We start from the raw sequence: 25,798 nt of genomic DNA, 5'->3' as shown, positions 1-25,798 counted from the left end.
TAACAGGTGAGGGATTGCAGTAAAGGCAGCTTCTGGATCTTGAATGAGAATTTTTCACATCTGCCGCTTTGGACATTTTTCAAACTCATCCCTCTGTGTATTCCAGGAGTGCTCACTTGGGCTGGGCTCGTCTCTTCTGGCCTGCACACTGAGCTGTGTAATTGAGGGAACTCAAGCAGAGGCAGTTTATGGTTGTATGAATAAGCAAAATACTCAATATGTGACCTGATTGTTTTCCAAAATTGCACAGTCCCTGGTTTTACTTGTCATTCTGGAACAGGAGTGGGAGGATGAGGCTGTGACAGTGAATGCATTCAATGGGTGTAATTAACCCATTTCATAAAAGCAGATTTTCTAAATTATGCTGGGAAGCGCGGGAGGTTTTAACACTTTACTTTCCAAGGGAGAAAAAAAAGATCATTTTTAAAGGAGTTTATTTTCCCTGATACCATGAAACAAATTCATCTAACTGGTAGAAAGCCCACTGCATTCCTGATAGAGTGCATTGTTGGGAAATTGTTGGCTGATTTCTATGCTGTGATAGTTAGAAAAAAAAAAAATGATTCCTTCCCTAATGCTGTGATTTTGCTTATCCATCCATAAAATGTGTCTTACTCATCTCTCTTCAGTGTGTTCTGCAAAAGCAAAAATATTATTTGTCAGCTTCCTGTAATCTAAGGAGCAGCAGGGGTCTGGAGAGTGGCTTGCCTCCTCACAGAAGCAACATCACTGACCCCGCACAAGGTGATGAAAGCCACAGGGGCAGGAGAACTAGGAAGGACGGACATCGTGGGACAAATGATCTGTATCCAGTGATGCGTCCCCCAGCGTTCACCATCAGCAGAAGCCATACGTGGGGGACAGCGACACCTCTACCACTCCCTGCTCTGACCTCAGGAGCCTCTCAGTGTGCCTCTCAACTCCAAGGAGGGCTTGGCTTCTACAGCCTGCACCTATCAAAGCTTTGGGTTTCCATTTGCTATAACTGGTAATATTCACTCTCTTTAAAAAGGCTGCTGCTGCCGCCGCTAAGTCACTTCAGTCGTGTCCGACTCTGTGCAACCCCATAGACGGCAGCCCACCAGGCTCCCCCATCCCTGGGATTCTCCAGGCAAGAACACTGGAGTGGGTTGACATTTCCTTCTCCAATGCCTGAAAGTGAAAAGTGAAAGGGAAGTCGCTCAGTCGTGTCCGACCCTCAGTGACCCCATGGACTGCAGCTCACCAGGCTCCTCTGTCCATGGGATTTTCTAGGCAAGAGTACTGGAGCTAGTGCACATCAATCCCAAACTCCCTAACTATCCCTCCCCCAACTCTTCTCCCCATAACCCTAAATTCGTTCCCTAAGTCTGTGCTCAATGTTATGCAAAAACCTAAATGGGAAAAGAATTTGAAAAAGAATAGGAAAAAAAGAACAGATACATGTATACGCATAACTGAATCATTTTGCTGTCCACTTGAAACTAACACAACACTGTTAATCAGCTGTATTCCGAAACAAAATAAAACTTTTTTTAAAAAAAGTGTTGCTGGGATGACAATGCTTCCTATGCATAGCAAACTGTGATTTCCAAGGCAGACTGCTGAGACCTAACCATAGCCAGGCAGATGACACTGGCTTGGGTACTACCGAGCTGCTGGAGACCAAGGGTATGTGCCAAACTCAAATGGTTGTGGACATCCTGGACAAAGCAAAGTGAGGTTTTATTTTGGGGGTGATTGTAGCTTCCACTTTCAGCTCAAATGTGTGACATCACGGTTTCTTTCTGATCTGTAGGTTGTACCGATGCTAAATCTGCAAATGACATTTCTTGGCTCAATTGATCTGCATCTGCATGGTTACATACAATACATGAATCTAGAAAAAAATACTTAAAGATTTCATTTTTGAAACACTTGGCCCCATTCTACAAGGGATTTCGGGCAAAAGAGAAGATGCTGACACTCTAGGCCACTGAAGAGGAAATTAGTGGTACTAACCTCACTCTGTCCCACTGGATACATTTCCTGTTTTGTCAAAGAAATCTGGAATATTTCAAGCATGCTAACATGTACAGAGTATAATATGATAAATCCCGTGAATCCACAATCCAATGTTGTTGACTCACACCATCTGCCATATTTGCTTTAGACCTTTTTACTTTTTAATGCAACTACAGATATAAACGAAGGCCCTTCGAGTCTTCTTTTCTGCAGAACTTCTTCCCATGTTTCAGGTTCCCCGGGGAATGCTGAAAACTTGCTGCTTCTCTACTCATGTAACTTCTTTTTTTCTCTCTTTTGATGGAAATAATTTCCTAGCAGGTTGTAGTTGCTGTGCAGAGAAAACCAACTAAATGGATTTAGCTAAGCCCCTTACTTCCCAAAGTACAGACTTTCCTTATTGTTAAAATGGAGGTAATCTTTTCTTGCCTGTATAGAATTATACAGCAGTGAAATTAAATACTATATGGAGATACTTTTGGAAACCATATCATCAAACACAAATTATAAAATATTTAGGAAACAAGCCTCCCTTTCTGAATATTTCTCAAAGGCCAATCAGATTTATTAAATCCTTACTTTTTACCTCGGAGAAGGCAATGGCACCCCACTCCAGTACTCTTGCCTGGAAAATCCCATGGGCGGAGGAGCCTGGTAGGCTGCAGTCCATGGGGTCGCTAAGAGTCGGACACGACTGAGTGACTTCCCTTTCACTTTTCACTTTCAGGCATTTGAGAAGGAAATGGCAACCCACTCCAGTGTTCTTGCCTGGAGAGTCCAAGGGATGGGGGAGCCTGGTGGGCTGCCGTCTCTGGGGTCACACAGAGTCGGACACAACTGAAGTGACTTAGCAGTAGCAGTACTGTTTACCTACTGCAAAGAAACAGTATTTAATCCATGCACTGAGCCAACTAATAACAAGTTTGGTAACCATATAGCAAGGATTTTAATCATTCTGTCCCATCATTGCTATACACAATGCATGTCACTCAGAAGTCTTAATAGTTGGTTTCAACAACATGACCTGGAATGAAAAAAAGGAGTCAGTGGCTATAAGAACATAAAATCCTTTTCTTCCTGAGTGTATTTATAATTAGTAAAAAAAAAAAAAACCAAAAAACTCAGGCAGTCAGAAGTGGCTAATAATGTCTCACTACTGCTGTTCATGGGGAGAAAAAGAGAGAAGTAATTAGGGTACAGAACCCACATGCTAATTTTCGCATTCTCAACCTGAGACCCCAGCTGCCTCACATGCATGTCTATGGATTCTGTGGCTGTACAAGGTGACAGCGGAATTTTAGCAATGTTGGCAACAGCTGTCTTGTCTGGGACCATGACCCTGCTGGGGACAAGTGGCAATAAAAATGATTAAATGACCATGTCTTCATTTTATAGGTCTTTATTTTTAAATCCGAGGAAGTCATCTTATTTTTTATTAAGAATAAAATTACTATTCCCAATGACATAGATAAACGGTTAGGTTCATTTCCTCTGAAGATACTATCATTACAGTACATGGCCTTTAGTTGTTTAATAGGCCAGAGAGACTAAGGGTCTTTGCTGAAAGGAAAACTGAAAAATGGAAAACCCTGGTTAGTTCAAGGTTTGGAGATGAATGTTAAGATCATGAACTGCATTCCTGTTGAGACACGGTGGATCTCAAAATGCCCATAGTCACACACAGAGTGTTTTAATAAGAAGTGAAATGTTTTAATTGGACACTTTTGTCATCTACTTCATTCAGCGGTCCAGAGTATGTTTGGGGCACTGACTTCTTACAGAGGGGACCTTGCTATTGGCTGAAACATTACCTTTGCACCTTGAGTCCCCGGTGTAAGGAAATAAGGTTGGACATGAAGACAGATAAGGTGGGGAGATTGATAAATAACAGGGCACAGATGCAGGAAGGCACTGGTTTCATGGTGTTTACAGAGCACGTACTTTCATAGTTATAGTGCTCATCGCACTGAACCTGCAGCCGGACAGGTAGGAAGCCTTAGGTCTAGGTGTGGGGAAGAGGGAAGAATGACTTATCTGTGGCGAGAGTCTCCATCTTGAAGGAAAAACATGGTGTCCCCTGGATTTAGGCTGGGCAGAAATGAAGTGGGCTACTCTCAAAGCTTTGTCTGTTTCCTTGTTTTCTCAGCAAACAAATCTATTCCTTGTCTGTGCAAAGACTGGGAATGATGTGCTACAATGATGATGCCTTTTGTGTTATCAGTAGGGACAATTTCATCACATCAAAATAAAAATCTAATCCCCTAAGATAAAACCACATACAAAGACCTAGAAGAGGGAGATGTGACTGGTTGATTATCTTCCTTATCAACTGATTGCCCACCCCTCAACGCCCCCCTCATAAGGCCAAGCCACGCAACTCCAAAGCACCCTCTGACGCTGCTCTTCTCCCGGCTCCTTTCTGCTTATGGCAGCCGGCAGCCTCTTTGCCACCTCAGGCCTTCTGCACATCCAGGTCTTCCCAGTGGGAAGGTTCTTGATCTGGGCCTCAGGGGGCTGGTTCCTTCTCAAGTAAGGTCACCTAGATGCTCAGAGATGCCACGTGGACCACCTTAACTAGAGCAACGCCTCTTCCTTCCAAACCACTTGCACATTACCCTTTTTATTTCCCGCAGCACCGCATATTAAGCTGACATTGTTTTGTCTACCCATGGAATTGTCTCTTAATCATCCCCCATCCCACCCACATGCTAGAGGGTAAATTACTAAAAAGGTAGAGGCCTTGGGTTTGTTTGTTGCTACATTTTTGTTTTCAAAACAGTGTGTCCTCAAGGTTTGTAATAGTGATTAACACATTGGTAGATGATCAATAAATATTTGTTGGATAAATGAATTCAATTTCACACCCTAAATTTACTCCTTTAACCACGTTCAAAAGATTAGATCTGATAGAGTGCCTGAATAACCTTGGACAGAGGTTTGAAAATTGTATAGGAGGTGGTGACTGCAGTCATGAAATTAAACACTTGCTCCTTGGAAGAAAAGCTATGACAAACCTAGACAGCATATTAAACAGAGACATTACATTGTCAACAAAGGTTAAAGCTATGGTTTTTCCAGTAGTCATATATGGATGTGAGAGTTGGACCATAAAGAAGGCTGAGTGCCGAAGAATAGATGTTTTCAAACTGTGGTGTTAGGCAATACTCTTGAGAGTTCCTTGGACTGCAAGGATATCAAACCAGTCAATCCTAAAGGAAATCAATCCTGAATATTCATTACAAGCACTGATGCTGAATCTGAAGCTCCAATCCTGTGGCCACATGATGCGAAGAGCTGACTCACTGGAAAAGACCCTGATGCTGGGAAAGACTGAAGGCAGGAGCAGAAGGGGACGACAGAGGATGAGGTGGTTGGTTGGCAGCACCAACTAAATGGACATGAGTTTGGGTGAACTGCGGGAGATAGTGAAGGACAGGGAGGCCTGGAATGCTGCAGTCCATGGTAGCAAAGAGTCAGACACGACTGAGCGACTGAACAAGTGCTGTGTGACCATTAACCTTCAGGACTGAGCTAGGACTCATATCCTAAAGGTGAAAGAAATTCTACACTGAAGTTAAAATGAAAATAAAAACAACATGGTTGTGTATGTTTTAAATCATACAGTTGCTTTAGTAAAAAAGCATAAATTCCACTGGAGTCAGCTCCCACAAAACTCATGCTGGAGTTTTATAAGCATGCTAAAATAGGTCAGCATTTTAGAGATCCATGAGCTAGGGTCTTTCACTTCAAGAGGGCATCAAGTTGACATTGAAAATGACTGTTGATGAACTGGTGCATGCGTGCTCAGTGACTTCAGCCATATCCAACTCTTTGCGACCCTATGAACTGTGATGCGCCAGGCTCCTCTGTCCATGGGGATTCTCCAGGCAAGAATACTGGAGTGGGTTGCCATGCCCTCCTCCAGGGGATCTTCCTAACCCAGGGATTGAACCTAGGTCTCTTATGTCTCCAGCATTGGCAGGCAGGTTCTTTACCAGTAGCACTACCTGGGAAGCCCTGATGAACTGGTATTTGTATTTAAAATATAGGATAAGCATAAGATGTAACAAAACCCTGAAAATAAAGTTTGAAAATCATGCAGCTTTATAATTAAGCCTCATACACTGAACAGTTTGCAGACATTGGCTCAACATTCTTTTCCTAGAACTCTTCCAGTGGAAACAGTAGAGGGAGCTGCTGCCCCATGTTACAAATTACGTGAATTTCTCTTTTCAAATAAATCGCTGTGCTGAAATGTGACACATGTGAGCCCACTGCTCAATTCTCTTACCACAACAATGAAACAATGCACAAAGACAATACCAGAAAAAAAAAAAGAAAAGAAATCAAGAGCTCTGCCTGCAACCGAGAGGAATAATAACACATTTTCAAATTATTGCAGTTTTTAACAAACATGTTTACAGTGATGATGAATGAGAAGTGAGGCAAATGTCAGAAGGGTGGGCTCAAATGTACGGCTTTTAATGGCTCATTAGTTAAATGCTCTGCTCCGCCTCACTGCCAGCTCCTCTGCTCTTGCTTCTGAAGGAACAAAAACCCAGGGTACTTGGAAATAAACTAAGGCATTTTACATCCTGAGACTCTCCAAGCATCATCCTAACACAAAGCCACTATTTTCCATTCTTTATGCCGCTCAGACGACTGGAAGGCTTGAAAGACAAAGAATTGTGTTTTTTTTTTTGGGGGGGAGAGTAAGTGAAGATGGCCAGGACTTAGAGAACATGACATCTAATAAAATTCAGCAGCTCACCAGAGATGAGCAAGTCCATGAGGACGTCAGTCCCACAAAATAAACCAGGGGAGAAGAAGACATCCCTGTCGATGTGCTGATAGCATCGCCTGATGGGAGTAACTTGTGTGTGTCTTCAAGAGCAGGTTTATACATCCAGACAGGCTATTACATACTCATTTACAGAGCGTGCAGTCTTGCACTTGAGCAATTCACTGACAGACATTTCAGTTTGGGTTAACTGGATTTTGAACAGAAAAGTTCAAAATAATATGAGTGTATTTAGGGTATACTTAGAGATTTACATTTCCAAAAAGTTCTTTCACATACATGGAGGCAGATGAAGAAAGTGCTATCATTTCAAGTTTAGGGAAAAGGAAGCGGAGACCTGGAAACGTCCGATGAAATGTCCCGGAACATCTACTCGATCCCAAGGCACCGCAGTGCTGGGCTTTCAGGTGGGAACATCAAGTCCTGTTCTGGGTTTGCTTAAGTAAGGCTGACCCTAGTCCAGCTGCAGTGCAGAATCTTGTCTTTCACACTTGGGATCTAGCAGAATAAAGGGAGGTTTAGGGATCCATTCCTGGGTTTCAACACCTACTTATACTTGGGGAAGATCTCCTGGAGAAGGAAATGGCAGCCCATCCCAGTATTTTTGCCTGGGAGAAATCACGGACAGACATGCTAGGTGGGTTACAGGCTGGGGTTGCAAAAGAGTCGGATATGACTTAGTGACTAAACCAGCACTTACACTTGAGCCGTCCCAGTCAAGTTACTGGATGCCTCTGAGCCTCCTTTACCCCACTGTAAAATGAGCATCGCTTACGCTCTCACAAGAGTTCTGAGGATAAGGCACTGGCAATGGAGTACCGAACACAGAGCTAGTGCTCTGACTGTCTGTCCCGACTCATCTTGCTCTGTCTTTAGTACTGTTTCCTCCGGTTTCTGCTCTTCCTTCCCCAGGCAGATGCTTAAGGGTCTCGTGCGTCCTCTCTGAAAACCTGCTTTGAATCAGTGGAGAAGGAAATGGCAACCCACTCCAGTGTTCTTTCCTGGAGAATCCCATGGACGGAGGGGCCTGGTGGGCTACAGTCTATGGGGTTGGAAAGAGTCAGACACGATAAGCAACTAACACACACACACACACACACAGACACCCCAACTGAAGATACCGCGGCATACTGGTTTCCCTCCAATGAAGAATATTCATTCAAACTAAGATGAGAGAAGTCACTTGGGAGAATTTGGGAGCTTTCCTTTGTATAGATCAGCTCTGCTTACTATCAGGAAACTGGACCAACATTTTATAAAAGGTATGTTCATCATAAAGGGTTGTTGCCAACTCTAAGATTGAGTCACTTGCTCCTCAATTACCAGCATTCCAATTGAGAATAATTTTATTATATGCAGATTACATGCATGTAAACTTCAACTAAAGCTTCCTCAAAGAGAAAAAAAGATTGCTATTAAGTATGGAAAGCTAACTTGGAGTAATACACATGACTTTGATGAAACAATCTTTTTTTGATGAAAGAAAATCTAATAACATTAGTTCAAAAAATCTACTTTTAGTAAATATTCCTTTATTAGATTTTTTTCCCCTAGGAAATGTACTTTCTTATGCTGTAAAAGGTTGTCCTTCCACACACACAAAGTGGTGGGAAATTATTTTTTGTAAAAAGATAAGTTTCTTAAGAAAGTGAAAAAACACAAATTTGGCCTCAGAACAAAGAATCAAAAATAGAATGGTTGGTTAAAACGTTTTAATTATATGAGATGCTTCAGGCCATTCAAGATTTCTTTCTTTAATTTTCTAAAATCTTCTTTGACACTCCCCTGAATAACAACACTATCTCTGATTTAGGGAAGACTTAGGGAACATCTCTTAAATCCTTGGAGGGAAAGACATTTTCTTGAAGAAACTGAGCAAAGTATGCTGTTATCCAAGGGTCCATGGCTCCTGAAAACTCCTATTCCTTGGTTTTTTTCAGACATTCACATTGATCAGAATAAATCAATAAAAGAATTTCCCCTAACTTTTCTGAAGGCTAATTGCTCAAACACATGCGCTAAAATTGTATACTACACTATTCACTCATTTGAGGGACACTGCATATTATTTGATTATTGTTCAATAAGAGAGAGAGTTACTAGTTTTTCTGTTTCACACTGTCGTAAGACCCTGTAACACACACTTTAGGAATCTCATGGCAGCCAGCAGGGTGAATCAGATGCCATCTCCCAGTCTCAGTCAGAAGGGTCTTGGCTCTGTGAACCTTCCCTTCTTTCTCATGTTACCTTCCTTCCTGCTGTGAAGTGGGGCTCAAACCACATACAGTATAACGTGGAAAAAGGACGAATAAATGAAAAACATTTTGATCTAAAAGTGCCCACAGGTAAAGGGGGACATCTCTTAAGCTATATGTGAAAGTGAAAGTCGCTCAGTTGTGTCCGACTCTTTGCAACTCCATGGAATACAGTCCGTGGAATTCTCCAGGCCAGAATACTGGAGTGGGTAGCCTTTCCCTTCTCCAGGGGATCTTCCCAACACAGAGATCAAACCCAGGTCTCCCGCATTGCAGGCAGATTCTTTAGCAGCTGAGCCACAAGGGCTTCCCTGATAGCTCAGTTGGTAAAGAATCCACCTGCAACGCGGGAGACCTCAGTTCAATTCCTGGGTCAGGAAGATCCCCCGGAGAAGAGATAGGCTACCCACTGCAGTATTCTTGGGCTTCCCTTGTGGCTCAGCTGGTAAGGAATCTGCCTGCAATGCGGGAGACCTGGGTTCAATCCCTGGGTTGGGAACATCCCCTGAAGAAGTTATATGTAAGTGGTAATAAAATACAAATGACTGTATGGGACATACTGACAGAGATAAAAAATACTCTGCTGGCCTTTTAAACAGTAAGTCCTTTGAGAGCTGCAAAGGATCTCACTCTCTCAACAATCCAACCACTTTCCCACTGGAGTCACCTATCAAGAAACCTGTGCCTGTGACTCTCCACTCAGAGCTCCCACAGACTCCTCCTGGCTTCCGGGGACTTGTGGCACTCACAGCAGATCTGCCAAGACACTTCCCAGGCTGGACCCGACCTGTCAGTGTTGGGGCCACAGCTGCCCGGCTCCCTGGGGCTCAGCACCTGTGCTTCTGTTAAGGCTACTTCCCTCTGTCAGCTGTACCCAGCTCACTCTCCTCTTCCCTTCTACTTGCCTTACTGGACGAATCTCCACAATTTTAATATTAATAGAAACAGCTTTGTAGAGATATCTGCTGTGTGTGTGCTCAGGTGTTCAGTTGTGTCCGACTCTTAGTGCCCCAATGGACTGTAGCCTGCCAGGCTCCTCTGTCTATGGAATTTTCCAGACAAGGATACTGGAGTGGTTGCCACCTCCCACTCCAGGGGAACTCTCCAATCCAAGGATTGAACCTGCATCTTTTGCATCTCCTGCACTGGCAGGCGGATTCTTTACCACTGATACCATCTGGGGAGCATAATTGATATACAAAGACTTGCACGCATTTAATGTGTACAATGTGTTGAATTTGGACAGATGCAAACACCTGTGATCCAATCCCCACAACCAAGGTAACTGATATATTCAGCACCTCGCAGGGTTTCCTTGTGGCCCTTGTGTGTGGGCATGCGTGTGTACGTAGTAAAAACACTTAATGTGAAATCTGCCTTCTTAACAAGTTTTGAAACGCACACTACTATATCACTAGCTATAGGCACCATGCTGTATAATGGATCTCTGGAAAGTAAGTAATCATCTCACAAAACTGAAACTTTATACTCAGTGAATAACAACTCCCCAGTACCCCCTCCCCTCAGCCCTGGTAGCCACTACTGTATTCTCTGCTTCTACAAGTCTGACCATTTCAGAAATCTCATAAAGTGGAATAAGGTAGTCCTTGTTTTGGTGACTGGCTTATTTCACCCAGCATAACATCCTCCAAGTTTACCCATGTTGCCGTGATGAGCAGAAGTTCCTCCATGTTTGTAAGGCTCAACCTTTATGCCTCAGTTGTCAGTTCCAGAAAGAAACCACCTTGAATTATCGTTTCTAAGTTTTCTTCCTCTAGTCCAATTTTCTGTGAGCTAAACCTAAATATGTGAAGGGCAAGGACCGTATCATATCCATTTTTACAAATCCAGCTCTTAACAGGGTGTTAGGCACAGAGTAGGCCTTAAATAAATGTTTAATAGTTTGTGAAACTATTAAACAATGTGAATTAGGGACAGGTTAATTTTTTATAAGCTCATTTCCTGAAAATATTAGTTAATATGATCATGAAAGGACTGATTTGGGAAAACTCTGATCATTTCTAACCAGTTGGGAAATAAAAGTCCTCTTGCTAAAGTACATTATGTTTAGAAAAATTAAACATGAAGATGGCATAGAAAAATTAAACATGAAGATGGCATAGAAAAATATGGGGAGCCAGATATTTCACCTCTATTTTCAATGCTGCTCTTAACTAATTCCTGCAAGAATGACCAGGTGCTTCATGGGAATTTTTATAGTATGGTGGCATGCATGACATTAATTCAACCAACCATGTAAATAATTTAAATTATTTAAAAATTCAAAAGCTGATAAAAAATGCACCCCAAGATAGAGTTTTGATAATACTTGTATTAGAGAAAAGATATTTTAATCAACTAGAGGAGTTATCCTAGAATTAAATTCATGTTGTGAATTGTATGGCAGAAACCAACATAACATTATAAACCGATTATCCTCCAATTAAAACAAAACAAGACACAAGACAAAGAATTTCCATGAACCACAATTCTTAAACAAAAATGAGCTGATGGTATAGTCTAATACTTTTAAAACAAAAGCTAACTGTGAATAAAAACCTTTTGGGGGGCATAGATTCTTCTCCTTTATTTTGAAGTTTAACAAATTGATATTTTCTTATATTATAAACTATAGTAAACCATTTTTCTTTCAAATACCATGTACTCAGGATTTAATGAACACTTTGTATCAGACCCATAGCTGAGTTTATATTCTAAATCTAACACTTGAAATAACATAACTACCTCTCTCTCCCAAACACTCTGACAATAAAATAAAACCTGTGGAATTGAATATTATAAACTTTCATATGGCTGCATGTTCCTTAATCTTCTAAATTCTCCAGTAAAGTCATTTGATCTATAGCTGAGAACTCATTCCAGGATTTGGTATAATCCTCTTCTCTCCTAGACATTTGGCAAGCTTGTCATAAAGACCTTCATCATTCAAATTCCTCCTTTGAGACAACAATTATCTTGTCTTGAAAGCAGTGTCATACATTTAGAAAACTATGTGACGGTCTAATCTTGTCTGTTAGCTTGTACCAGCTTTTCTTGTTTATAGCAGGAGACAATTACGGAAAATCCTACAATGTGTCCTCTTTTGCTAGAAAATTTGGAATAACAAAGCTGATTCCTTTAAAGACTGGGTTCCAGGATGCCCAATTTAATGTCTCCCCCCTTTCCCCACCACACTTGTTTCATCACAATATCAACTGACACCAGTACATTGCTAAGAGAACATTTACTTGAATGGCTAAATGGATGAAACGAAACCAGGATAGAGCGGCAGTCTTGTTCATTTTGGGCACGTGACCACACCCTAAGTGACTCCTGGGAGGTCTAGTCTAGAGCCCTCTAGTGGTGGTACAGGTGCTTCTGGTCTTTAAAAAGACATTCAATTCACCATCTTCATTTTCTCATCTACAAAGTACATTCATTTGTTGACTCGTTCATTGAATAATTAATAGTCACATGCTACATGCCAGAAACTGTGTTACACAATTATGCTTCAATATGCCAGCAAATTTGGAAAACTCAGCAGTGGGCCACAGGACTGGAAAAAGTCAGTTTTCATTCCAATCCCAAAGAAAGGCAATGCCAAAGAATGCTCAAACTACCGCACAGTTGCACTCATCTCACACGCTAGTAAAGTAATGCTCAAAATTCTCCAAGCCAGGCTTCAGCAATACATGAACCATGAACTTCCAGATGTTCAAGCTGGTTTTAGAAAAGGCAGAGGAACCAGAGATCAAATTGCCAACATCCGTTGGATCATTGAAAAAGGAAGAGAGTTCCAGAAAAACATCTATTTCTACTCTATTGACTATGCCAAAGCCTTTGACTGCATGGGTCACAATACACTGTGGAAAACTGTTCAAGAGATGGGAATACCAGACCATCTGACCTGCCTCTTGAGAAACCTATATGCAGGTCAGGAAGCAACAGTTAGAACTGGACATAGAACAACAGACTGGTTCCAAATAGGAAAAGGAGTACGTCAAGGCTGTATATTGTCACCCTGCTTATTTAACTTCTATGCAGAGTACATCATGAGAAACGCTGGGCTGGAAGAAGCACAAGCTGGAATCAAGATTGCTGGGAGAAATATCAATAACCTCAGATATGCAGATGACACCCTTATGGCAGAAAGTGAAGAGGAACTCAAAAGCCTCTTGATGAAAGTGAAAGAGGAGAGTGAAAAAGTTGCCTTAAAGCTCAACATTCAGAAAATGAAGATGATGGCATCTGGTCCCATCACTTCATGGGAAAAGGATGGGGAAACAGTGGAAACAGTGTCAGACTTTATTTTTTTGGGCTTCAAAATCACTGCAGATGGTGACTGCAGCCATGAAATTAAAAGGTGTTTGCTCCTTGGAAGGAAAGTTATGACCAACCTAGACAGCATATTCAAAAGCAGAGACATTACTTTGCCAACAAAGGTCGGTCTAATCAAGGCTATGGTTTTTCTATTGGTCATGTATGGATGTGAGAGTTCGACTGTCAAGAAAGCTGAGTGCTGAAGAATTGATGCTTTTGAACTGTGGTGTTGGAGAAGACTCTTGCGAGTCCCTTGGACTGCAAGGAGATCCAAGCAGTCCAATCTAAAGGAGATCAGTCCTGGGTGTTCATTGGAAGAACTGATGCTAAAGCTGAAACTCCAATATTTTGGCTACCTCATGCGAAGAGTTGACTTATTGGAAAAGACTCTGATGCTGGGAAGGATTTGGTGCAGGAGGAGAAGGGGACGACAGAGGAAGAGATGGCTGGATGGCATCACTGACTCGATGGACATGAGTTTGGGTGAACTCCGGGAGTTGGTGATGGACAGGGAGGCCTGGCATGCTGTGATTCATGGGGTTGCAAAGCGTAGGACACGACTGAGCAACTGAACTGAACTGAGAGGTTCAAAATAAATTCACAGGCAGTGGCAAGAAAGGTAAGAAAAATAAGAGTTGAGTTACAAAACAACGTGCTCTCTCTACAGGAGGTTTAAGCTCATAGGATCATGGAAGATGACCCTCATGTGCTGAAAACACCTGAAAGGGCTACATGGGAGATCTGGGGACTGAGCAGATCCTGACAGGTGGGGGAGCTCACCTGGACCTCAGGGAGAGCATTCACAACCCATGGCATTTTTGAGATCGTAAAGAAAGATGACACTATAAGTTGCAAACGTAGGAAGGGCACAGAGAAGGATAGACAAAGAAAGGCAAAGGGCAAACTCTGAAAGGGTTAGAACGGCCTGTAGAAAGTGTGGAATCCATCTAGAAGGAAAGGGATATTATTAAAGAGTTTTCAACCAAAGACCTACACAATCAGAGTTATGATTTAAAATATGACTCCACTTGTAGAAAGTAGAGGCCAAGAGACCAGCCGGGAGAAGGCTACAGAAACAGATACAGGTTGACAGAGGCCTAAATAAGGCAGTGGCATGAAGAATGAGAGCTACTAGGACATAGAATTCACATGATTTAGGAACTATTTGGATGTGGACATAGAGAGAGACAGCAAATATCTAGGATCATTTTAGAGTTTAGCTTTGGACAGACCACGTTTGTAGCACGCAGGAGACTTCCAAGTAAAGATACTGAGCAGGTGGTCGGGTGTAGGAGTCTGGAACTCAGGAGGATGTCTGGGTGGAAAGAGAAGACTGGGATTCTTTAAACCATACAACACAGAAATAAGGGATGAGGGCTTTAAGAAAGGAGACCAAAAGGATGGATCCAAAGATAGAAAAATATCCGCATCAATGAACCAAGAGAATAGAGAGTTTCAAGGATGACCAGTCAACAGTGTCAATTCCTATGTGTGCTTTGTGTTGTGTGTTTAGTTGCTCAGTTATGTCCAACTCTTTGCGACTCTTGGGACTGTCGCCTGCCAGGCTCCTCTGTCCTTGGGAATTTTCAGGCAAGTATACTGGAATGGATTTCCATTTCATCCTCCAGGGGATCTTCCAAACTCAGGGATCAAACCTGCATCCCTTGTGTCTCCTGCATTGTAGGTGGATTCTTAATCTGCTGAGGCATCAGGGAAGCCCATTCAGCAGTGAAATAAAGTGAAGCCTTAAAAGTGCCCAGGGAATCTTGTGACTCAGACACACTGGTGACCATAGAGGATGCAGGGCAATGCAGTAGCTTGGACACAAACCAGACTCTAGGGAGTTGGAGAGTGAGCAGGAGCACAAGAGATGGAGTATTTCTTGTAGAAGCTTGGGATAAAGAACAAGATCAGATAACTGGCTATGAGATCTTTATGGCTATCTTTAGCAAGAACGTTCTATAAAATTTTACTGGCAACGCAGCTGTATCAAGAAAGGTGGGCAAACTTCCACAGACACCTAACTGACCACCAGGCTGGATGTTAAGACACTGAGGAGATGGGGCTCAGGTGGGTCTAGCACGGGATTCGCTAACCTGGGTCTTGGCTTGGGTCACCCGTACAGGCGGTGTACTTACTCACGTCCAGGAATGAGGTGGGTGGGAGCCAGGACAGCCAGCGTCCAGCCTCCCTGACCTCTTGTTTGTGATGGTGAAAGGCATAGGGAACACGACCATGTTAAACAGTGGAGAGATGGAAATTATTATCTACAGGGGATTACAGTGACCTGTAGATGAACACACAGACATACAGAGAGGCTTTGATGAAACATGCTGCTGTCTACTCACAGGTGGTCCTGGAGGCCCTGGTTTTCCTGGAGGCCCTGGTTTTCCTCGTCTTCCCTGGAAACCAAAGAGAAACAGATAATAAATACTGTGATTCCATTTTAAGATGAGACAGTATTAGATGAAAGTTCAAAGACTGTAAAAATTAACTCAAAGTTAAAAAACAATCCCAAGTCCACATGACCTTTAAAGGTCAGTGAAGTCTAAAAGCTATGGGACAATTCTTAACAACGAAGATAAGAACAGTAGTGCTGGGAATGAATAAATCGTGACTCTTATTAGCAGCCCTTTAAAGGCTGTCTACCTTGACTCTCTAGCAAAGTAATATAAAATATCTGAAAGGTTGGCTAAGATTAGCATTTTATTTGATAATTCAATGGGTTCAGGTGCAATAATCAATGCATTTGTCACCTTAAATTGGTATTTTCAGAGAGTGATCTGAATTTCAATTTTAAAGGAATTTCCTAAGGGTGAGATTAAGTATTCAAAATATATTTTTTCTGAGCCCCAGCCTGGAATTACCAGTTTAGAATCTCTGGGGAAGGGATCCATGAATCTGCATTAATAAAAAAAAAAAACCAAAAGACACTTCAGGTAATTCTCATGTTCACTAAAGTTTGAAAAGCACTTCACAAAGGTATATTATAATTATATGCATTATGCAAAGCAAATTACCTAGCTCTTTTCTTCCCTTTGGATGGCTAAGCTGTTTTATAAGTGAACTAAAATGTTCACTCCTTGCTTATTAATCTTCATTAACTCGCCAAGTTTATGACTAGCTAAATCACAATAGCGAGAGTCAGAATGACAGTTCTAAGTATCTGTATTTTTGATATCATTTGAAGAGCATTTATTTATTATACACTTATTTTCTTATTTTTTTTTTTCCTTTCTAATAGAAGGAAGCAAGCTTAGGTATGGAAAGCATACATTTTGAATGAGAAGCATTTCTATGTATGGTTTCTAAATATGACCATTCTCTTTCATTGTTATTAATAACTTCATTTTATTACCACATTGGTAGTATGTTAATACATATAAAGGCTTGCCATTTCAAAGGTAAAAGTATTAGTGATCTTTCAACTCTTTTTGAGGAGAATTGTGAGCACAAGCTCTCACAGAATTGTGAGAAAGGCCCAATTTCACTGATTAACTTTCTTACTCTGAAAGCGTCAGGCAAAGTTTCCTGATTTCTTTGGTCTTCAACTAGGCTTGGAGTGGGGTAAGAAATCCAAGATAAGCTGAAGCAACAGAGCAAACTTTAGAAGGTAGGTTAGCACATAAGACACTGCGATTGCATGGGGAATGCTGAAGGCAAGTTAAGTTCCTACTATCAAAGACTCTAACGATAGCAGTTGTTTTCAGAAAAAAAAAAAAAAAATCCTGGTTAACATCTACAGAACAGATTTTTTAATAATTTTATTAAAACCAGAAATATAATTAGTAGTATTTTCATGTACCTTCTGTTTTAGAGTTCTGAACCCTGGAGTTCTTTTTAGGGTTTGCAAGATTGGAATAAATATATAATATTCTGTATACTGAATGAAAGTTATACATATGTTCATACTTTACTAGTCTTGCAGTTTACACATTCTGAAAATCAATATATTGCATCTTTTAGTATATGCAAGTCAATCAGCCCCTGAGGATTAATCAATGATAAAAAGTTTACTTAGAAAGTGGAAGCGCTGTAGTTGATTAATTCACGAGAGTGCAAAGAAACAAAATCAGTGACATGGAAGGAGGTGATCAGTTCTTTCTTTTAGTTGACGTAAGTTAAATCCACAGGACCAACTTCTGGTACAGTCTCTTTTCCTTAAGGAGGTATATATGTTGCTTGGGGCAGGAAGTGGGGAAAATGAAGCTACTGATGACCTTTTACCCCAGCGTTCATGTTGAAGATAAACCAATTTTCAGATACTGTAACACAGCATCAGCATGGCTTAGGGAGAGGAGGAAAAAGCATTCACGATTCCATATGGTATGGGCAAGCTTTTGAATTCTAATTCATCACTGCTGATTTACACCATCATTCGAGTCAGCCTTGCAATTATCGGAGTGTGCAGTGTGTCTCTGGAGGAGCACGGGGGAATGCTGATTCTCTTCACATCTCCTTGCAAAGAATGGACAAGCAGGCAAAATGTTTTTGAGCAGGAGTCCCCAATCTTTCTGGCACCAAAGACCAGTGTCATGGAAGTCAATTTTTTCCCAGATGGGGATGGTGGGCAGGATAGTTGAGGCAGTGATGCGAGAAATGGGAAGCCATGGCAAGTGGCTGATGAAGCTCCGCTGGCTTACCCACCACTCATCGCCTGCTATGACACCCAGCTCCCCAAACAGGGGTCAAGGACCCCCGTTTTTGAGGACTGTCAAATTATCAGAACATATTATACACAGCAACTTCAGCCAGCACGTATATGCAGTTTAAATGTTTGAATTTCTAGTAACATTCCGAAGCAGACTTGAAATTTTCTTTTCCAGCTTTACTGCGACATACCTGACCGCACAGAGTCGGACACGACTGAAGTGACTTAGCAGCAGCATCTAACATGTACTATTGTATAAGTTTCATGTGTACAAACTGATGACTTCATCCACTTCTATATTATGAATAAAGTCAGTGAATACTTCCATCACACTACATAATTATCATTTGTGTGTGTGTGTGTGTTGAGAATATTTAAAATCTACTCTCTCAGCAACTTTCACATATAAACACAGTATTGTTAACTACGGTCACCATGCTGTACATTATAATTTCCCCAAACATGCTCATCTAGCTGGAAGTTTGTGCACTTTGCCCGCCCTCAGTTTCTAGTGGCCAAAATCCTGTCTCTGCTTCTGTGAGTTCGGCTTTTTTAGATTCCATATTCTGGGGCTGGGGCTAGGATTACCGCCCTGATGAGGGTGGAGGAACCATTTTTATGTATTTGTTTCAACTTCCGTCTTATGTCAGGCCCTTCATTACAGGGCTCACTCTAGACCCCTTGTAAAGTGAGACAAGAATGGAGACTCGGATTGGATTGGGATGAAAATCCCAGCAAAAAACAGATAAATGCTGAGCTGGGCATGGCCATCCTGACCAGGAGAACTGGTAACAGGTGGCCTTTTGCTCAGGAGCAGCTCTGACCAGTTGGAGTCTGGCTTAATCTCCAAATGGTTAGAGACATACTGTTTCAGCATAATTACAATTGGACTAATCCAATACTTTTCTTAAGATTGGAGTGAAAGTGAAGTCACTCAGTCGTATCCGACTCTTTGCAGCTCCGTGGACTGTAGCCTACCAGGTTCCTCTGTCCATGCAATTTTCCAGGCAAGAATACTGGAGTGGGTTGCCATTCGGAGTATGATGCATAAAATGCAGATTTGCCATATCAGGTGCCCAGGACACCTCAAAGTGCTCAACATGTAAGTTTCCTGTTTGGCAACAGTGTGAAGGCTATTAGACAGTGGTTTCCGTGTTCGTCCAATGATTTAAACCCAGTGGTGCTCTAATCACATATCAGCATCCTCAGGGGCCTACTTGAATCCTCAGGAGGCCTAGTAGATGGGACTTCACATTTATAACAAGTTCCCAGCAATGCTGCTGCTAATGGCCTGGAGACTACACTTGGAGAACTCCTGTCCTAAGCCTCAATCTACTATTTCAAACTCAGGTGATCTTATATAGCCCTTCATTCTAATAGCTTAGAACAGAAGTGCTGGGTTGGTTCTATGATCACATGTCTCTTTAAGAATAAAAACCTCACTGTCAATTTCAGGACCACTTGGATTGGAATCTCAGTCTTTTCTCTTATGGAAGCTTATTGTGTCAAGATGTCACGCTGTAAAATTGGTGCTTATACTTTGTAGCCCATTTGTTAATTAAAAAAGAGATCATATGGAAAACTCCTACCACACAACACGTATTGGAATGGTAAACAGAAAATAAGTGTTGGCAAGGATCTGGAGACACCAGAATGCTTATCACTACAGGTGAAATTGTACAGTGGAGCAACTGCAATGGAAAACACTATGCAGAGTCTTAAGACTACCATGTGATCCAGAAATCCCACTTCTGGGTCTGTATCCAAACAGACTGAAAATCAGGGTCTTGAAGAGATATTTGCACACCCATGTTCATAAGCAGCACTATTCAGAATAGCCAAGAGGTGGAACCAATCCAAACGTCCATGGACGGTTGAGTAGATAAAACATAATGAGGTGCAGACAATGGGATACTATTCAGTAAGGAAGAGAATTCAGTTACATGCTACAACAGGGGTAAACCTTGATATGTGTGTGTGTGTTCAGTCACTCAGTCATGTTCGACTCTTTGTGACCCCAAGGACTGTAGCCCACCAGGCTCCTCTGTCCATGGAATTCTCTAGGCAAGAATACTGTGTGGCTTGCTAGTCCCTTCTTCAGGAGATCTTCCCAATCCAGGGACTCAACTTGGGTCTCCTGCACTGCAGGCAGATTCTTTACCATCTGAGCCACCAGGGAAGCCCAAACCTGGATGACATCATGCTAACTGAAACAGACATAGTGAAATAAGTCACTAAAAGACAAATACGGTATGATTCACTCATATGTTGTCAGATTTATAGAAACAGAAGGTAGAATGGTGTTGTCCAGGACCTGGGGGGTTGGCGGATATAGGAACTTATTTAATGGGAACAGAGTTGTAGTTTTACAAGATGAAAAGTTCTGGAAATCTTTTCACAGCGATGCAAATATACTTAACACTACTGGACCGTACACTTGAAAATGGTTAAAATGGTAAATTTTATGCTACCTGCTTTTTTCCACAATTAACAACAAAAAGTCCTACTATAATGTCTGATAAAATAGTAATAATAAATGTTAGTTCTTTTTTGCCCTGTCCTTCTACCATCCTTTAGCCAATTATCCATTTTTTAATTTAAAAATAGACAAAGTAAATTGTAGATTATTCATACTATGTAATACAATATAGTGATGGAAATTAATGGAATACAATTGCATGCGTCGATATGGTTGAATTGTGTAAACATAATGTTCATCAATTTATATAAGGAATAAAAGCAGGCAATACTAATCTAAATTGTTAGAAGCTGCAACAGGTCACTGATGCGGGAGTCGGGAGGAACTAGGAGCATTAGAGGGCTTACAGGGTTGGTGATGCTGATGTTCTGTCTCTTGGACCATGTGCTGGTCACAAGGGTATTCATGCTTTGTGAAAACTCAGCAAACTTGTATCATCAGGATACATGCATCTTTCTGAATGTATACTCTATTTTAATATATATATATATATTTTTAAACAGGAGATTTCTACAAAGGAATGATTTTACTTGAATTATCAAGTGACTTCACCCATCTGCATTTGCTGCATGGGTCAATATTGGCAGAAGAGGGGGGAAAAAAATCCAAGTCTATTTAAATAAATGACATCTACAAATTTTCAACAGTAAAAATAACCTGATGCTTCCAGGATGACTTGCAGTATGAGAGCACATGGATCTTAAATTAGCTACTTGATTTATAAACACTTGGACATCCAAGAGCATTAAGAAGGCAAGAATGCAAATAACAGATGACTGGTACTTATCTGACAGATGGTTTTTGTTGTTGATAAGGATGATGATGAGAAGGATAAGTTACAGAAGTAATCAGACTGAAATAAAGGGCGACATGCAGACCTCAAGCCCACAGAGGAGACGTGTATAAGTAATCTCTCTAAATTGCCAGGTCTTGCTAATGCAGCTGGCTACTCTCCAGAATTCCCCTATTCCCACGTGTGTATGTAGCACACTCTTAGGCATCAGCTCAGCCTGAACAAGGTACCAAGGAAATGTCAAGGAAGAGGAGACAGGCCCTTGAGCGGCACCCACAACTGTGAAGGAGGTGTTAATTACACAGGAAAACATCACGGGCTATCTTGGCAGTTTAGTTTTCCTTTTCTACATTGTGAACGGAAATAAGATTTATGACTGATGTAAAAAGTTAGCACGTTTTGAAATCAACGATATGTGAAAAAATGGGAGAATACTTGTATGAGCAATGCATAATAGCCTAAGTGAATTTTATGTCTTAACATCTTTAAAAATACATCTAAGACAGCAACGTGGCCAGTCATAAAGGTCTCATTATTTGAGGGATCAGACAAGTAGCTCTTGTAAGGACATGGAAAGAGGATGTAATTCAGCATGAACAAAGAATCTGATATAGGCTCAGAGCTAAGGAAAGATGAATCCATATTGTGCTGCTATTCCCAGCGTTGCTTTTCTCGTTTAAGTTAGGATCTTAAAATGTCTAAATCATATCACATTTTCCCCATCTCTCTGTTCCCTTCCTTTCTTCCCCTTGGATGGACTCTACCTGTAACTAATGTGGCTTTTCAAATACAAGATAGAAATGTGACAGTATTAGCTAACCCCCTCAGCTACAATTGAATAAATGATAATCTGAGTAAACAACACTTCACTGAAGCATTGGCCTGGGCCAAATGGTCTGGTCTGTGGTCAATGCTGTCTACAGTCGCTGTTTAGTATTTATGGTGTTACTAATTTGATCATGAAAATAAGTTAGTCAAAGTCTGATCTCTTAAGTACCCTCTGACTGGATGAAACCCAAATCAACTTTTCCTGTGTGCTCCAAGCTGTCCATGTACGAAGAAACAGAAGTCTATGACAAATGAGTCTTCAAATGGTTACCACTTATCAAATGCTTGCCATGGTCCAGTCACTGAGTGCTTACACATGCGTCCATGCTAAGTCGCTTCAGTCGTGTCCAACTCTTTGCGACCCTATGGACCATAACCCACCAAGCTCCTCTGTCCATGGGATTCTCCAGGCAAATATACTGGAGTGGACTGCCATGCCCTTCTCTGGTGATCTTCCCAACTCAGGGATTGAACCCGCACCTCTTGTGTCTCCTGCATTGGCAGGCAGGTTCTTCCACTAGTGTCACCTGGGAAACCCCTTACATTATTTCCTTTAATCCATCCAAAACCACTGGGGGTGGGTGATAATGTTCCCGTTTTACACAGAGAGACATGTTAAACACTGAGCTCCAAATCACTCTCCTTTTAATTGGTGGGGCTAAAATTTAAACCCTAGTGCATCTGATCTTAACACCCATAATCCTCAGGATTAAGGTTTCCTTAGGGGCGCGTGGTATCCTGGTCACTCACAATTTCAGTTACTTTGCTGCTCTAACTGTTGAGGTTCTCTTGTTTTCTCACCACCAAGCCAGACTTTCAGATGTCCCCATATCTTGTTACTTTGCCTTTTGGAATTTAGGTCTTCCTGGTCTTCCCCCACTCCCATGATGGCTGTGCACCCCCGCCTGCTACCAGCAGGCCGACCGCAAGCTTCCACATAGACTTGTCTGGACTCCTGAGCATTTTGCCAAACCACCAGCTCTTTCAGTCCCAATCATGAGCTCTATTTTCTGTGCCCGCCATTGCCAATCTCTGCCAAGGCATTTGGTTCATCTCAGTTCACAGGTGGGGTGGTGGTAGGGTGTGACTTAACTGCTTCCTGACCATCTGTGACACATTTTATCATCTTTGAGCGGCAGTGAGAGGGTGGGTGCTGGAGGCATTCCTCCCCCCAAATCTGGAAGTTCACACAGGCTGCTCATAGACTGGAGGGGAAGAACCAGGCTTGGACACTGCCTTCCTTGTCCCAGAGCTATGCTCTGAGAGACTCATCTCTAAGGACTCTCAGAGCCTCAAGCATCTTCCACTTTTATTAAGGGAACTGTCCCATTTTACTGTAGGTAAAATAAACATGTAGAGCGACAAACAATTGCATATAGACCAATAGCGTCTTATTTAAAAGAAATGTTAACAGGAAAGCAACAAGATGCGGTTCTTCAGCACACTTCAGTCAGGCCAGAGCCACAGCCCTTAAATAAGAAGGAACTCAGCTCTGTTAGTCAGCACTGGAACAAAGAAATCATTTATGACATGATGACACACTTTAACATATGAAATGTACCCTCAAGGGGTGGACTTCAATGAGAAGGACTGCATTGACCAGCACCAAATAAATTCGTGGAATACATTTTGTAGCTATTCAACAACTGGCTGTAAGCAAAGAGAACTTCTGAGGATCCAGAAAATGAAACTATGAGGGTCATCCCATTTTGAGACACAAGAATTTTCACTGCAGAATTGTCAATATGCCAATTTGAATTTAATGGCTTAAATTGCATTTAGAAATTTAAATTGACTTCAAACCCTATCAAAAAGATGAATAAATTTATTCAGTAGAAATGTACTGTGTCTTACATACTGTTCTAGGGGGAAATAGGGGTTCCCTCGTGGTTCAGATAGTAAAGAATCTGCCTGCAATGCAGACCCGGGTTTGTTCTTTGGGTCAGGAAGATTCCCTGGAGGAGGGCATGGCAACCCACTCCAGTATTTTTGCTTGGAGAATCCCATGGACAGAGGAGGCTGGTGGGCTATAGTCCGTAGGGTCGAAAAGAGTCAGACACATCTGAGTGACTAACACTGCTGCTGCTGCTAAGTTGCTTCAGTCGTGTCTGACTCTGTGCGACCCCATAGACGGAAGCCCACCAGGCTCCCCCATCTCTGGGATTCTCGAGGCAAGAACACTGGAGTGGGTCACCATTTCCTTCTCCAATGCATGAAAGTGAAAAGTGAAAGGGAAGTCGCTCAGTCGTGTCCGACTCTTAGCGACCCCATGGACTGCAGCCTACCAGGCTCCTCCACCCATGGGATTTTCCAGGCAAGAGTACTGGAGTGGGGTGCCATTGCCTTCTCTGGTGACTAACACTAGGGGGAATATATTAATGATTAAGGCCTGGATCTTGCCTTCAAGGTAGAAGAGGAGAGGCAGTTATTCACAACAGCTGTTTGGAGACTGTTGTTCATTTGTTGCAGGTAAACTCAAGAGTTCCTGGGAGGGACGGTGAGACTTTAGTTCCTTTCCAAACCCTTCAGTAACTCTCTCCAGCTTTTAGTTTGGCAGGGGAAGTGTGTGTGGTGGGGGTCACCGGGATGGGACAGAAATGTTGGGGGAGAAACCTACCTGCACACCCTTGGCAACGAGAAGGGGCTAGAGTCCCTCCGACAGAGATGGCTTCCCCGGACACTTGTGCCCTGACTCAGACGCGTGTCCTCTGATACTTACTGCCAAATTTTCAAGCGACTATGCTCAGGAGGCATTTCCCAGTCCACCACTACTTGCTCTTTCATAATCGACTTAAGTATTGGGACTACACATTGATGACCTTCAAACATTGAATGCCATTATGCAAATACTAGGTATGCTTTTTCTTGAATACTCTTTTCATTTCCTTAAACCTAGCATCCAAGGTGACTTGCCAGTGTGACTGGGTAAAGGGAACTCTGAATCTGACCTCATCCATCAGCCTTCCCACAGTTTCTCCTTCAGACCCAACCTTTCCCCAGAATAATGTTAGGGTGCCCTGACAAAGCTGGTACCTCAGTTAGCCCTGCAAGAGACAGTGGTGGGTCACTTGCTGGATTATTTTTATGTTCTCCTTTGACTATTGCATCCCCTTTAGAGAAGTATTCTTCAGGGAGAAACCCCAGATACATCTTATCCCAAGCATCCTGCTCCATAGTGTGTACATACATACATACATATAAATACATACACACATAAAACCTAATCAACTCTTTTGTTTCAACCACTCGATAACTTTTAACTCATCATTTGCTCACCTGTGTGCAGTCAGGTCATTTAAGATGGCTGTTCTCTTGCTCTCTGTACATCCCCTGCCCAACCAGTGCCTGCTTCACCTACATCAACTGACATGACTGACCTTCCTACAGACTTGCTCCAGGTCCCAGCTGTGATTTTTCTTATCAAAGGGCAGTTAAGGGTCTCACAGCCCTTTGTTTGTTTCCCTGGTAACTAACGAGGCCACCTGTCAGCAGTTCAGTTCAGTTCAATCGCTCAGTTGTGTCCGACTCTCAGACATCAATTCCCCCATAACTGGTAATGGCCCCAAGACCTTGCTTCAGACATGTAAGCTCCCCATCCATTAAACCACCAATGCCTCTGTTGCTGACTCTGGCTCTTTCTTTGGTCTTTAAGCTGGGCAAGTGCAGGCCTTATAGGCCTGTGGAGTGC

The 25,798-nt window shown here is 42.1% G+C and overlaps 1 protein-coding gene across 2 annotated transcripts in view; it reads right to left on the bottom strand.

Annotated features, from left to right (window-relative positions):
* The window catches only part of COL19A1 (collagen type XIX alpha 1 chain), a 445,397-nt gene that overhangs the window by 118,799 nt on the left and 300,800 nt on the right, over positions 1–25,798 (bottom strand). For both annotated transcript variants that reach the window (XM_027550856.1, XM_027550857.1), the window contains one exon: positions 15,708–15,761. In XM_027550856.1, the coding sequence (XP_027406657.1) occupies positions 15,708–15,761 (54 nt within the window). The remainder of the gene's footprint in view (positions 1–15,707; positions 15,762–25,798) is intronic.

This window comes from Bos indicus x Bos taurus, chromosome 9 (assembly GCF_003369695.1).
Source record: "Bos indicus x Bos taurus breed Angus x Brahman F1 hybrid chromosome 9, Bos_hybrid_MaternalHap_v2.0, whole genome shotgun sequence".
Classification (NCBI taxonomy): Eukaryota; Metazoa; Chordata; class Mammalia; order Artiodactyla; family Bovidae; genus Bos; species Bos indicus x Bos taurus.
The sequence above is the reverse complement of the archived record's forward strand: the minus strand, read 5'-3'. Positions and strand labels throughout refer to the sequence as shown.